This window comes from Aythya ferina (assembly GCF_964211825.1).
Source record: "Aythya ferina genome assembly, chromosome: 18".
NCBI classification, from domain to species: domain Eukaryota; kingdom Metazoa; phylum Chordata; class Aves; order Anseriformes; family Anatidae; genus Aythya; species Aythya ferina.
The window spans coordinates 364167-378864 of record NC_140317.1 but is presented as its reverse complement, the minus strand read 5'-3'; the positions used below and the strand labels follow the sequence as shown (position 1 = coordinate 378864).

The window sequence follows — 14698 nt, the reverse complement described above, 5'->3', positions numbered from 1 at the left end:
TCCCTTCCCTTCCCTTCCCTTCCCTTCCCTTCCCTTCCCTTCCCTTCCCTTCCCTTCCCTTCCCTTCCCTTCCCTTCCCTTCCCTTCCCTTCCCTTCCCTTCCCTTCCCTTCCCTTCCCTTCCCTTCCCTTCCCTTCCCTTCCCTTCCCTTCCCTTCCCTTCCCTTCCCTTCCCTTCCCTTCCCTTCCCTTCCCTTCCCTTTTATTAGGAGGAATTCAGCACATGTGAACAGTGGATTGAACAGAAAATAATTTGTTTCATCTAAAGCAGGAATCCTCCTTAATCTTTCCTCTTCTGCTTCTTCTAAGCAGGTTTCCTACTTGGTAATCTAAATAAAATGTGAATATCTTTTGCAGGTATTCAATAGAAATGTTTTATCAGTTATTCAATAAGGGATTAAGAAGATTAAAGTATTAAACCATAATATAAAACATCATACTTACTTTTTTTCTGAAATGATTTTCCTCAGAACATTCTGAACTATCACGCCAAATGTCTGTGGAGTTTTCCTTTGTTTGCCAAATTCCTTCATCCAAGCAGACTCTGTATACATTTCCTGCACTTCCTGAAAGTAAACAGAGGTTTAGTCTGAAAGGTCAAAATAAAGATATAATTTTTCATGCACATTTCAAGGATTTCTCCCTCATACCATAGCAATAGTACCTTAAAAAAAAAAAAAAAATCAAATAAAAACACCAAAAACACCCACATCTTCTACTTTGTTTTTGACAATATATTTTTAATATATTTACACAGAAGAAAGTTGGAACATAATATTGCAAAAATCAGTTCCCAATATATACTCAATCGTTACAAAAAACATGGTTACTCCATCCAAAAGATAAGCCCACGTTTCATTTTAATTCTTTTTCCTCACTATGTTCCTAAGTTCCGTCAACACTGCCTATGCTGTGCTGCAAAAATTATATGAAGATGACTGTGACTTAACTGGGGAATTATCTTTCTTTTGAATTTCAAAGCACCTGTGGTTGATGTTTTATTTACGCGCTTTGGGACCCTATCAGCAGCTGGAACTTTCTTGGCTTTCAGTGTATTGTAGTTTATACTAAATTAGAATTTGCCCATAACATCAGAAAAATGGTATGGAGATTCTGGCTGATGTTTGTTTTTCAGTGTCTCCACATTTTCTCCATGTTTTCTCTCTTAGCCTCTTGACCTCATTTTAAGATTGTCTTCAACAGATGCCTTCCTAAATCATTAGATGATTTCTAATCAGACCTGAGCTTTTTCATTCATTCTTGAATTCACAAGTGTTTAATTATAAATATAATAAATATATATAAAATGTGTTGGAGCAACCACCAGAATATCTCATTTTATTTAGAATAACTGGAATTGAGAGAACTGTTTTTAGAGCACACATTGCTCTGACAGCAGGAGCTTTGTGGCAGGATTGCTGTCCGTGCCCAGTGTAGTTTGTGTGGTCTAACAAGTAGTGGAGTTGAAACAGGTTCCCCAGGCAGAAAATGGCTTTTCCACTTTTACTGGCAATCTGGCACACTGCACAGAGAGGAAGGTTTTCTTGAAGGACATAATTTATACAAGATGTTTTTTTGGTGGTGTTTTTTGTTTGTTTTTAATTTAAAAAAAAAAAAAAAAAAAAAAAAGGATCCTGGAATTCCAGATAAGGTCAGATCAGGAGGAATCTTAAGGTCTGTGTTAGTTACAGACCAACTTCCTGAGAAATTGCTCTGCTGTGATATGGTCCCATTCTGTTGCCAGGTTAGCTCTCTAGGCATTAAACTGACCAATCTGACACACAAAGTGGGAGAGAAGAAAAAATACATTCTCAGTTCTTATGCATCAGCATTAGGGAGAAGTTTGGTCACACTTGATAAACTCATCCTCAAAGTGGTTATGCAGGAACCTTACTGTGAATTTGCGCCTTGTGATTCAAGAGCCAGGAACAAAATAGACCAGAACCATCTGTCCTATATCTGGATTCCCAACATACATTCCAAGAAAAGTTATTACTTTCACGTTACCATTTTCCAACCATGGCAAATATGAAGGACAGGGAACAGAGACATTTCCCGGGGGTGAGTAAGGCCAGCAAACAAACTGATCAAATGTTCCATTGCAATGTATTCCTGGGGAGAAAAGAAAATACCAAGAATCACTGTGATTCTGTGATTCTGTGAAATAAATATTTTTAAAAAAAATTAGGAAATGGATAATCATGAAAAACAATGAATACTGAGTAACCTGTGTGGGAATAGAAATGTTGTTTTTGCAGAGTTACATTGTTTAGAAGGAGGGAATGTGGTACTGAGATATGCTTACAGTGATAAGAAAGTTTAGCAGGCGACCTTGTAAAATGCAGACAATCAGACTCCTTAGGACAATTAGGTGAAAATCATGGTGTCAAGTCAAGTCAGATAAGTGAAGAAACATTACCACTTCAAGCAGTAAAAATGTCAAAAGAAATTTGAAATTTAACAGGCCGGCGACTGAAGGCCATGCATTGTTTGTGAAGCATCAGATAGATTGTGAATCTGGATTACCCACTCAGTGGGGAAACAGGGGAGGGTCCTGTCATCAAAAGGTATATAAACTGTGTTTTGGAACTAGTAGATGCGCTCTCTTCTGCTTGTGGGGCACCCGCCATTGCAATCGCGAATAAATTACTACTTCACTGAGATCCTCACCTGAGCCTAAGTTATTGGCTACAGAGTGTTTCTCACAATTTGGGGGCTCGTCTGGGATCCAGTCACCTACTGGGGAGCTCCACCACCGCAGCAGCAGGAAGGCATGCCCCGCTGATTTCAGCGGTCCTGTGCATCGACGGTGGCGGTTCTGCGGAAAGCTGACAGAGGGCCCGAGACTGGTTAAAGAGGCAGGATCCGTGAAGTAGTGGGGAAAGGAAGAAGGTAGGCACTCCAGGTTTTTAAGAATCGATCCGGTAACTCTGTGCACAGACCAAGGTAAGAAATATTAAGTATTGCCTTGGGGGTCGGGTGAGACTCTGTGGAGAGTCTCAGGAAGTCTGGTGTATGGTAAGCCCTTGCACGGGGAAGTGCTGGCACTACACCAGGGGAATCTGGTGTACGGTAATCCTTGCATGGGGCAGTGCTTGAAAGTACACCAGGGAATCTGGTAAACTCAGGTGTGCGGTAACGCTGGCACGGGGAAGTGCTTGGCGGTACACCCCCATCTTTCAGTACGTTGGTGTGTGGTACACTGCAGAAGGGAAATTTCTGTAGCACATACTGGCGAGGGTTAGGAAAGATGGGAAGTGCGAGTTCCAGGGAATCTGGTAAACTCATAGGTGTGCGGTAACGCTTGCACGGGGAAGTGCTTTGCGGTACAACCCCATTTTTCAGTACGTTGGTGTGTGGTACACTGCAGAAGGGAAATTTCTGTAGCACATACTGGCGAGGGTTAGGAAAAATGGGAAAATATGAGTTCCAGGGGACAGGGAGATATCCCTGGGGGAGTGCCTACTAATAGTTCTTCCTGAAGAATGATAAGAAATTGGAAACATAATCCCAAAATTAGAGGGATTGTAAAAGAAAAATAATTAAAAAAAAAAAAAAAAAAGGGGGGTTAAATATTGTGTATCAGTCTGGACAAAAGAACCAATTAAGGAAACAGCAGTATTTTGGCCAAAATACGGGTCTGATGAAAATTCAGGCTTTAAATTTATGTGTAAACAATAAGATTCCTTTTTCAGAGAAGGAGCCAAGTTATGCTCCCTATAATCTTAATATTGAACTGGTGGCAGCAGCAGTCACTCCAGGAAGGGAGACAGGGACTGTAATTAACACTGTCCCTAAAGAAGGATCGTACTCTAGGCTCCGGCAAGAATTAGAACAAGGTAGAAGATATATTGAGAATTTTGCCTTCCCTGATACTAACAGTACTAACACTAACTGTGTATCCTCTTAGGTGAACTACCCCCTCCTCCTTATTAGCAGAGAGGTTAGGACTTTTAAGAAGGAGAGGAAGTCTTTATTCGAGGACCCCAACAGCCTAGTTGAACAATTAGACCAGTTCCTACAACCTTATTTATACTCTTGGGGGAGGGAATTATGTCTATAAGTATGTTGTTTACAGGGAAAGAAATGGGAATGATCAGGAGGAGAGCTGCTATACAAGAATGGGAAAGAGCTCATCCTCCAGGACCAGGGGTAATACCGGCAGGGCAGAAATACCCACTTGCCAATCCTGGCTGAAATAATAATAGTGTGCAACACAGAAATCATATGAGAGACTTGGGGTCAGAATGAGAAAGTACTCGGGGATGAGTCCTAAGGACCTGGTATCCCAAGGGCTCTTGAAAGTTCATTGTGTGATTAAAGCCTGGCAAAATATGCAGAAAATGCTTCAGAAGGTGGGGGGATGTAGTGAACAGTCACTGGGGGACCCTCCTGCGGGAGGCCCTGGAGGTGTGTGTCTGGAGGGGAGATAAGAAGGAGAAAAAAAAAAAAGAGATCGAAACTAATGGTATTGACAGTGCAGCGGGTAGTGAGGCAGAGGGTTGGAGAAAGATGAAGAAAATCTTCAGGGGGAGTCAGGGCCAGGATGGAAAGGAGAGGAAGAGAGATGAAGGAATGGCAGGCAAAGAAGGCTGCCTGTGTTGTGGCCCGAGTCCTAGCAGGGACAGGCTTTCATAAGATGTTTTAAGTGTGGCCAGGCTGGCAACTTCGAATAGGAATATCTGGAGTGGAAGAAGGAGGAAAGAAGGAAAATGGGATGAAATATGCTATATTGATATGTTGTTTCAGTATCTTGGAGAGAAAAGGTATGGAATTAAGTTGGACCCTGACTGAGCCTTTGGTGCTGGTATTAGAAAAGTACAGGCTGGAGAAAGATGAAGGAAGTGTTAAAAGGGTTGCTGAAGGTGTTAAAGGTGTGGCATGTAGTATTTAACAGAGCTGTTTGAAGTTGCATGAGCAGGGAAAGAGGATGTAGGCATTATCTAAGTAACAGTCTAGAAGTTTTGGTATATTTGCATATTTGCTGTGGTGTTTGTTCAGTTTCCCAAGCATCGGGGAGGGGGGAACAGCCTGCTCCACCAGGGGCCTCTCCAGCGGCCGCAGGGGGGCTTCGGCTCCAGTGCCTGGAGCGCCTCCTCCGCCTCCTTCTGCACTGACTTTGGTGTCTGCGGGGGGGTTTCTCACTCTCCCAACTGCTGTTGAGCAGCAGGTATTTGTTTGTTTCTTTGTTTGTTTGTTTTCGTGGATGTGCTCTCACAGAGGCACGGGCTGTATTGCTCATGACTTGGCTCTGGGCAGCAGTGGGCCCCTTTGGGGCCAGATGAAATTGTCCCTTATCTGCCACGGGGAGGCTTCTGGGTTTTTGTCACGGGGGCTGCCACTGCAGTTTCCCACCCCCACACCCCTCACACCCCCTGAACCTTGCCATCAAACCCAATACACTGGGGCAGCTAGGTCATTACTGGCTTGTAAAGTATCAGGGATTAAATTAACTAATGAAACCCTAAAAAGTGATGGGGGCAGAAGGGGCTGGGATAACAGTGCCACTTTGGGGGGATACCAAGCTGAGACTAGGGGATAAAATGATCACTGGGTAATTATTGTATGTACCCAAGGCAGGGACTAACTTGTTGGGAAGGGATTTGATGATTAAATTGGGCATTCAAATAGGAAATTGTTAGACTGGAATAACAGCGTTATTAATGGAGTGCTCTCTGGCCCTGAGAGCAAACATATATTCACCTCTGACTGGAAAGACCCTGAAATGGGGGCGGAAGCAACAATACAGGTGGACAATTTTACCTCAGGGGTTTATAGGGCCACCTATCCGTTTGGGTAAGTTCTAAAAAAAAAAAAAAAAAAAAAAAAAAAAATATTTTGGAGCAATTACAACCTCCCAAGGAGGTATTAATGTTAACAAATATGTGGATCGTTTTCTATTGTCACGACAGGAGAAAAGAGTTGTGAAGAAAGCTACTAACAAGCTATTCAACTTTCTGGGAAAGCAGGGCTTGGGATTATTGAAAAATAAATTACAATATGGAGAAAGAGAAGTCAGGTATTTAAGGCATCTAATGTCTGAAGGAAAACAAAGAATAAATGCAGAGAGGATTCAGGGAATTGTTGAAAATTAAGAAAGAACTAAAAAGTTTTAAAAGAAAGATTTTTTTAAGGAATCAGGAGCCATGAAGTCTGAAGGAAAATCAATACTCCTTGATGGGAGAGAAATGCTGAATAAAGTGATAATGAGGCAAATATTAACTGTTTTACATCAGAAGAGTCATTAGGAGGTGCAAGCAATGTGTGATGTTGTGCTAAGAAAGTATGTCTGTGTAGGAATATACACTTTAGGGAAGCACGTATGTAGAGGATGTACCATATGTCAAAAGGTAAATAAAAAGGTGTTCTGTAACCCATCTAGAGGGGGACGGGAGCCAGGGGTTTGACCTTTCCAAAGTACACAGGTAAACTTTACTGAGTTACTTGTTTGTCCTAATTGACCACACGACTAGATGGGTGTAAGCTTTACTGCAAGGGTTAAAGCAGGCCTTAGAGATTGAGTGGGATTTTCACAGCCCCTGGCACCCCTCCTCTTCTGGGAAGGTGGAGCGAATGAATCAGACATTAAAGAAGCAATTAACTAAACTAGTGTTAGAAACCCAACTTCCTTGGGTAAAATGCTTACTCCTACAGGTTTAAACAGCACCAAGAAAGGATATAGGAATTTCACCATATGAGATGCTGTTCAGATTGCCCTATCTGGGCAAAAGGGATGAGATACCACAATTCAAAATAAGAGAGTTTTCTTAAGAACTGTATTCTGGGGTTGTCCTCTTCTTTGTCATCTCTCAGGACCTGTAGGTTGTTGGCTCAAACCCCACCTTTGGAATTTCCCATTCACCACCATCACCCAGGAAACCGGTCCTGATTCGGACCTGGCAAGAGTCAACTCCGGCCTGAATGGGAAGGACAATTACTGACCACTGAAACAGCCGTAAGAACTGCGGAAAAAGGTTGGACTCACTATACTCGAGTGAAAGCATCCGTCGATGCTAGTACCTGGGAAGCTGTTCCTACAAAAGACTTGTTGGAAGTTGAAATTGAAGAGAAAAATCTCATAGTGGACTCTGAGCAGGATAAGAGCTTACAATTGTAAACTAACCTTTTATTTTCACAGATAACTAACGAGTGTGACTTGTGATTGAGAGAAAGGACAGACCTATAGCAAATTGCAGTGCTCCCAAGGGGGGGTTGTTATAGTAGTAGTGTACATCTTATTCTTTGTATTGATAATTATTTGGAAACCTAAGGTTTAAAAATAATGACAGGGAAAAATTGATTACTAATTTTGTTTTTAGTGATTCTAGGCCTCAGAGAAGGCCTCGGTCAATTGGCAACTTGGAAAAGGCATGACCAAATAATAGCAAAAACGGGATACCCCATCAAAATATGGGTGACTGTGACAGAGGGTTGTGTACCACAATCTGCCACGTTTGATGTTTCTGAGGTGTTAGCTTGTGGAGACTTAAATGCCCAACGACAATTGAGCAGACAGAACAAATAACTGGGAGAGACCCAACAGCCAGATTGAGAATAGCTGTATGGAAATGATCCTCTATTGCCATCAGAGAAAGGGAGAAACTCAAGGAGAAAACAGGAGAGAAAACAGGAGGCCCTCTGAAATGTGGCAGTTCAAACATTTGAGATTCAAACAGGGTATGGGGATATGAATGCCTGGATAGAATGGGTCAAATATACTGTCCAGAGTCTCAACCGTAGCTACTGCTATGCTTGTGCCTCGGGATGACCCATTGCCCAGATAGTGCCCTTCCCATGGGGGTGAACCGAAGACTCCCAAGGGATGCGATGTATGATTGCATTGTACCAAGAAAAGACTGCCTGGGGAAATGAGGCCTGTAAGTCTCTCTTTGCTGTTCCTTGCATGATAGCAATATCACTGTTCCCCCTGCATTCTCTACAGCTATAGGTAACCATACAGCTTGCCTCTCACGGCAGGGTGTGAGTGCTACCTGGCATCTGGGAGAATTTGCCTTGTGCTACCAAGGACTTGATGGGAAACTGCTCAAGACTAGAGATCCCCAGGGCAGATCTCTGGTGGTACGGTGGAGGGAAGATCTTACGGTCCACCCTACCATCTAATTGGGAAGGCACTTGTGCACTTGTTCAATTAGCTATACCCTTCATCCTGGCATTTGAAAGAGAAACATCACAAATACCCAGAAGAAGTAAAAGAGGCTTAGGAATATCATTTGATGATAGAGTATACATAGATTCTATTGGGGTACCTAGAGGAGTTCCGGATGAACATAAAGCCAGAAATTAAATTGCTGCAGGGTTTGAGTTACTGTTCTGGTGGGTAACAATCAATAAAAATGTGGATTAGATTAATTATTTCTATTATAATCAGCAGAGATTCATCAATTATACCAAGGATGCGATGAGAGGAATCGCTGAACAACTAGATGCCATCAGCAAAATGGCTTGGGAAAACAGGATAGCAATAGATATGATGTTCATGGAGAAGGGTGGTGTATGCGTGATGCTGGGCAACCATTGTTGTACTTTTATCCCTAACAATACTGCCCCGGATGGCACAGTAACAAGAGCATTGCAAGGGTTTACCACCCTTGCCAATGTATTGGCAGAAAATTCGGGAGCAGACACTTCCATTACAGGATGGTTGAAATCTTGGTTTGGTAAATGGAAAGGAATGGTAATGTCCATATTTACATCCTTGATTGTAGTAGCAGGAGTTTTGACGGCTATTGGCTGTTGCATTATTCCCTGTGTAAGGGGACTTGTCCAGTGGTTAATGGAAACCGCATTATTGAAACAAATGACCATAGATCCACCACCCTACTCAGATAAAATGATATTAGAGGAAATGGAGAGCAAAGAAAGTGAAGAAGAGAAAAATATTTACCAAATTACACTTAAAATAAATAAATAAATAAATAAATAAAAATAAAAAGAGTTTTTGCACAAATCAACAGTTTATAAAAAAAAGAAAAGGGGGGAATTGTGGGAATAGAAATGTTGTTTTTGCAGAGTTACATTGTTTAGAAGGAGGGAATGTGGTACTGAGATATGCTTACAGTGATAAGAAAGTTTAGCAGGCGACCTTGTAAAATGCAGACAATCAGACTCCTTAGGACAATTAGGTGAAAATCATGGTGTCAAGTCAAGTCAGATAAGTGAAGAAACATTACCACTTCAAGCAGTAAAAATGTCAAAAGAAATTTGAAATTTAACAGGCCGGCGACTGAAGGCCATGCATTGTTTGTGAAGCATCAGATAGATTGTGAATCTGGATTACCCACTCAGTGGGGAAACAGGGGAGGGTCCTGTCATCAAAAGGTATATAAACTGTGTTTTGGAACTAGTAGATGCGCTCTCTTCTGCTTGTGGGGCACCCGCCATTGCAATCGCGAATAAATTACTACTTCACTGAGATCCTCACCTGAGCCTAAGTTATTGGCTACAGAGTGTTTCTCACAACCTGCAATCACACAGGCTCATTCTGTGTGGAGTGGATACAAATCCCATCATATAGAGACCCGTGTTCTAGACAGAAATTATTTAGATTTAACATAAACTTTGTGCATTCACAGTGCAGTGTTTGGTGCACAGTGCAGAAATAGCTGCTGTCCTTCCCTGGATGTACAAAACAGCAGTAGGTATTACACGCTTCATTATGAACTAAGGGTGTTATTCAAAATCAGCCTGGGGCCTCTGTTGTCCAAATGTAACAGATTCCAGGTATGTGAATTGTGTTTGTACATGCCACTGTGTTTGTACATGCCACATAGTTTTAGCTGATAAATGGAAAATATTCTACTTTTCATGACTGCTCTGACACCAATTTTCAGCACAGAAAACTATAAACTTCTCTGATAGTGAACCTGGGGAACTAGAGGATAGAGAGCTTACAATCTCTCAGAAAAACTCAGTCATTTTTAAGATGTCATGTCACTCACAGGACTTAAGGTTAAGATACACCACTTTAAAATGCAGAAGTGAAATAGTTCAGTCATGTTAGAGTAAGATAAAATAAAATGCATTAATGACTGCACTAGTTTCTTGGTTATTTTCTGTCCTTTTGTCTTTTTTTCCAGGGTAAGTTGAAATTCTCTTCTCTCAACATTAAAGCTTGCTGCCCATCCATGGTAGAAGAATATATCCTGGTTCATTTTCCATAACACTCAGCAATACTTTGAGAATCTTGGGTGGGAAGAAGAATATAGAGAACAACAAATACAGCTGTGGGCTATCTCACCAGAAACTTTATGGCCTGCTTCTGCTAAAATACAAGGGCAATATTTGCATTCTTAATAGTTCCATAATATTTTTTGAGGCTGAACTTGTGACTTTATTTGCCTTGAATAGTTGTTAACATCTATAGCTGCATTTTTGTCATTCATTTCACCAATATCTCGTGAGGGACACAAAATTGGAGAGGAGAGGAGAGGAGAGGAGAGGAGAGGAGAGGAGAGGAGAGGAGAGGAGAGGAGTTGGAACTTCTCCAACTACTCACTACTCAGACAGAGCCTGTGTCATCCTCTCCTGAAGACAGACACCTAGCTGAGCAGAACTTATACTTTTAGTGTAAAATAATTGCAGATTATGAGCTCCCCTTTTGCTAAAGAGCATAAATAATAATAAAAAAATATAAAAAATAATTAAAAAAATAAATAAAGAGCTCACACACAGAGGTAGGAGACATGGACTCAGGTCCTCCCTCTGCCACTTTTCAGGAGAAGACACTGTCCTCTGAACCTATTCTGCTCTTGAGCTAAGAATCCGAGTTACAGAGTTGGGAGAATATATAAGGAACTGCAAGCTAAAGGTTACAGGTGCCAGGTGATCACGGGGCAACCTGTTTACTGTGCCTTAGTTTATTAACCTAATTACATTACTGCAAAAAGCATAAGCAGTCCTGTGAGAAGAGAGCAGGCCCCAGGTGCCTTGACTAGGCAAAAAACAGACTATGCTTTACCTCATTTGTTTTGTGTTTTTGTCTACCATGGCTTAGTTTCTAAATGAGAAATGGGAGTCATCTCATTTTCCCTTGATGACCTGTTGTCTTATGGCTATTACAGTTTCCAGGAATATTGTTTTGACTTTCCTTCAGGCTGAAAAGGGGAGTGAACATAGGTTTCCTTCAACTAAATGATGTGTTTCATCCAAGTAATGGGTAGCAGCCATTTCTTGACTGTGTATTCTGTGACATATCATAATGGTAGCTCAGGACCAGCTGTTCAGTAGTTCTTTTCAGTATATGATCTGGTTTTATATATAAAAACGTAATATATTTCAGGACAAAAACAGCCATTAACTTCATGACTGCATGTCTGTAGGTCTAGTTACGGCTGACTGTTTACATTTAGAATTTACATTTAGAGGCACACGGTTGTGCAAAGCAAGTAAAATAATTTGAATTTTGCATATTCAGCAATGTTACTTAACACATTTTTTGATTGTTCTGCTTGTTTCCTTACCAGCATCTACAGTTGATTCCTGTAGCATTTTCAAGCATTCTTGTTTATATTTGTTCCATCCAGTAGTTGTTTTTTCCAGCAGAGATGCTTTGGCCTGTGAGTAAGAACACCTTGCATGAGGAAAATCAGAGCCTTGTGGTGTTTTACTGAGGTAGTTTCCTTCCATTGTAACAAATTTATGAACAGAGGAGAGGAGAGGGTAGGAGAATGGAGACAAGTTAGGTAAGCAGGGAGAAAAAGGCCTTCCTTCTCTAGGAGACTCTTACTGAAATTTCATTAGTTGTTTTCTTTGCCTGAGCAAGAAATGTATTGCCATGGTACTCTGTTACCATAGAAACCACCACCACCAAAAAAAGAAAAAAAGACAATTCCTCCACTGTAGAAAATGTGTGCTGATCTTCAAAACTTCTTCAGTTTTTCCAAGCCTTTTACAATCACTTTATGCCAAAGTCAGCTAACCGTTCTCATGTAGGTTTCTTATTTATGTTTCTGTTTTTGCTAGACTAATTTATGAATCTGATTTATAACAGTTTTGAGGGCTGTTTATTGTTACAGCTTTTTTAAAGATAATCAACCTTACTTCAGTACTTCAGTAATAATTTGAAAGTATAATAAACAAACAATAATATTTAGCTGCTGTTATCTATTCTGCAATGCATTTTGTGCTCCACCTGAGCACTTCAACAGACACTTCTTCCTCCAACACCTGCAACTGTGCTATAGACACTTTTATTTTCCTAAGCATTTTGAAAAACACTCAATCATTCATCTTAGTTATCTTATCCTCTTTGCCTAGAGATGGTACAGTTTTACTGTCTCCTCTGAAAAGTTAGATTTCTGGAGAATATAATCTGGAATAACTACTTTTATGTGGTTTGCTTAAAGAGAATAGAAAGAGGAGCACTTCAAAACCAATTTCTCTTTTACTATTGTAGTGTAGTATAGGCTCAACTTTGGATTTATTCAGTTTGGTGACAGTGAATTCTGCACTTTCCCCTCTTAGTGCCTGGAAAATCAACCCTTCTGCAATGTCAAGACCCCATCTGGTCCTCTTGGCTGTTCCTTTCCCTAAATGAGCACTTTGATGTACAAATCCTGGTGGGCTGCATGAGAGAACATAGTTTCATTTATATGGACAGCATAGAAGCTGCAGAACCACATTAAATAACAAAATTGTAGAATCATTTAGATTGTAGAAGACCCAGTAGATCATCAGGTCCACCCACCAACCAACACTACCATTAAACCATATCCCTGAGTGTCACATCCATATATCTCTTAAATATCTCCAAGGATGGCAACTGTACCACTTCCTTAGGCAGCCTGTTCCACCTGACATCTAATCTAAGATTTTCCTGGGGCAACTTGAGGTGGTTGTCTTGCATTCTGCCACTTGTCCCTTGAGAAAAGAAACCAGCCTCTACCTTGCTCCAGCCTCCTTTCAAGCAGTTGTAGAGAGAGATGAGGTCTCCTCTCAGCCTCCTCTTCTCAAGACTAACCAACCCCAGTTCCCTCAGCTACTCCTCATATGTCTTGTTTTCCAGTCCCTTCACCAGCTTTGTTGCTCTTCTCAGAACACATTCCAGCAACTCAGTGGGTTCCTTGGAGCATGTGGGCCAAATCTGAACACAATACTTTAGAAGTGGTCTCAAAATTTGGATAGTGGGTTAAGTACAAGTTTTCAAAAAAGCAATTATCCTTACACCAAACAATATTTTTTAGCTCACCAGGGAAAATCCATTTCCTTTTGTCTGGACTACCCCCTTTTTGGAAACTGCCTTTCACATCTGTGCTTTTGTATTGGGCTTGTCTGAGCTAGGTGATGTACCAAGGACTGGCACCTGTACCTTATTCTTTGAAGCTAAGTTTGTTGGAAAATAAATAATATTGTATTTATTTACTTTCAAACAAGAACATTGGTGAATATTAGCTACTTGTTATATGAGACCACACCCTATGCATATTTTTGCTATGTAAGACGTTGCCTGCTCTCTGCTTTGCTTTGAGAAGCTCAGCTAATTTCCAGACACTGTGCTTTAAATTCCAGGGAGTAGAAAGACTATAATTATTCTTCAGTTGATGGGTTTGTAAGATAAGGAGAGAATATTTACATCAGCTATGAGAAAGGAATGCATGTTTCCAAAATAAATATCTTGACATTTCCCTCATGTGGGTCTCAAAATGCTGAAAGCATGGGGAGATTCTTTGTACACTCCTGGGTCAGTGAACCTCATTCAAAGAGGCAAATAGAAGATGACGCACTTGTGGAAAAGACTGCTTGATTTAAGAGATAGCACTTCTGTTTCTAATAAACAAATGCATTAAACAGATAAGGAAACAGAAAAAGCCATATAATGGCGACCTGGCTGCTTGTTTGGTTCCATTACTAGAGAAAGAGTTGAGAAGCTGGCATGAAGAAACTCAGTTAATAAGATGGAGGAACTGATTAAGTATAAGTGCAGATTCATTTCCTTTCCTAATGCAATTGTCATTCTCTGCAAAACAATAAGCAGAGTCAGATATTCAATACCCGGTCACTATTGATGTAAATGTCTGTGAGATGATTGGTTTTCTGCCATAAGACTCTCTGATAAAAGTAAATAAATTAAGGGAAATTAAGGAGGTGAGACACCTTGATGTCCTGTATCTGTTTAGCTAAGTGAAAAGGATTCAACAAAAATATCAAAGAGACAGGACAAGGATACAGATTTTGTATCTTATATTTGTGTCATTAATATTCTTCAGAAAGGAGTGCAGGTTCTCTCAGAAAGAGGAAGATCTACAGCCTGAGTCAATGTGAGGAGTACAGCAATAACTGCTGTGATCATAGGGACTTTTCCTGCTTTCACCATGTGTGAAGGCCTAGTTCTCTGGGTGTGTTCTAAAAAGAGATGACACATCACTCTGCATCTGAAATGGGTCTGTGATTAGAGATCCCAATGAGGTTTGATTGTGATTTAAATTTTGTGCTACTCTGCTACCAAAACTTAAATGCATGCTCTCAAGCTTTTAGGTAAATTTAAAGTGATCTCACTTTCTGACAACATGCAGCTAAACATGGCTTTTTGTCTCAGTTTTACATTTCAGTTGACATTAAGGCACTCTAGCATTTAAACAGAACTTTAAGCTCAGAAGAAATTGAATACCAAAGTCCAAGACAGAAGCTCAGAAAGTCTGTGACCTTTTGACCTAAACTGGACATTTCTTCATTTCAGAATG

At 40.7% G+C, this 14698-nt stretch overlaps 1 protein-coding gene across 2 annotated transcripts in view; it reads right to left on the bottom strand.

Annotated features, from left to right (window-relative positions):
- GLP2R (glucagon like peptide 2 receptor) overlaps window positions 1-14698 on the bottom strand; it is a 53296-nt gene that overhangs the window by 36307 nt on the left and 2291 nt on the right. For both annotated transcript variants that reach the window (XM_084492211.1, XM_084492212.1), the window contains 3 exons: window positions 11480-11573; window positions 2007-2111; window positions 444-565 (listed from right to left, as the gene is read on the bottom strand). In XM_084492211.1, coding sequence (XP_084348337.1) covers window positions 444-565; window positions 2007-2111; window positions 11480-11573 — 321 coding nt within the window. The remainder of the gene's footprint in view (window positions 1-443; window positions 566-2006; window positions 2112-11479; window positions 11574-14698) is intronic.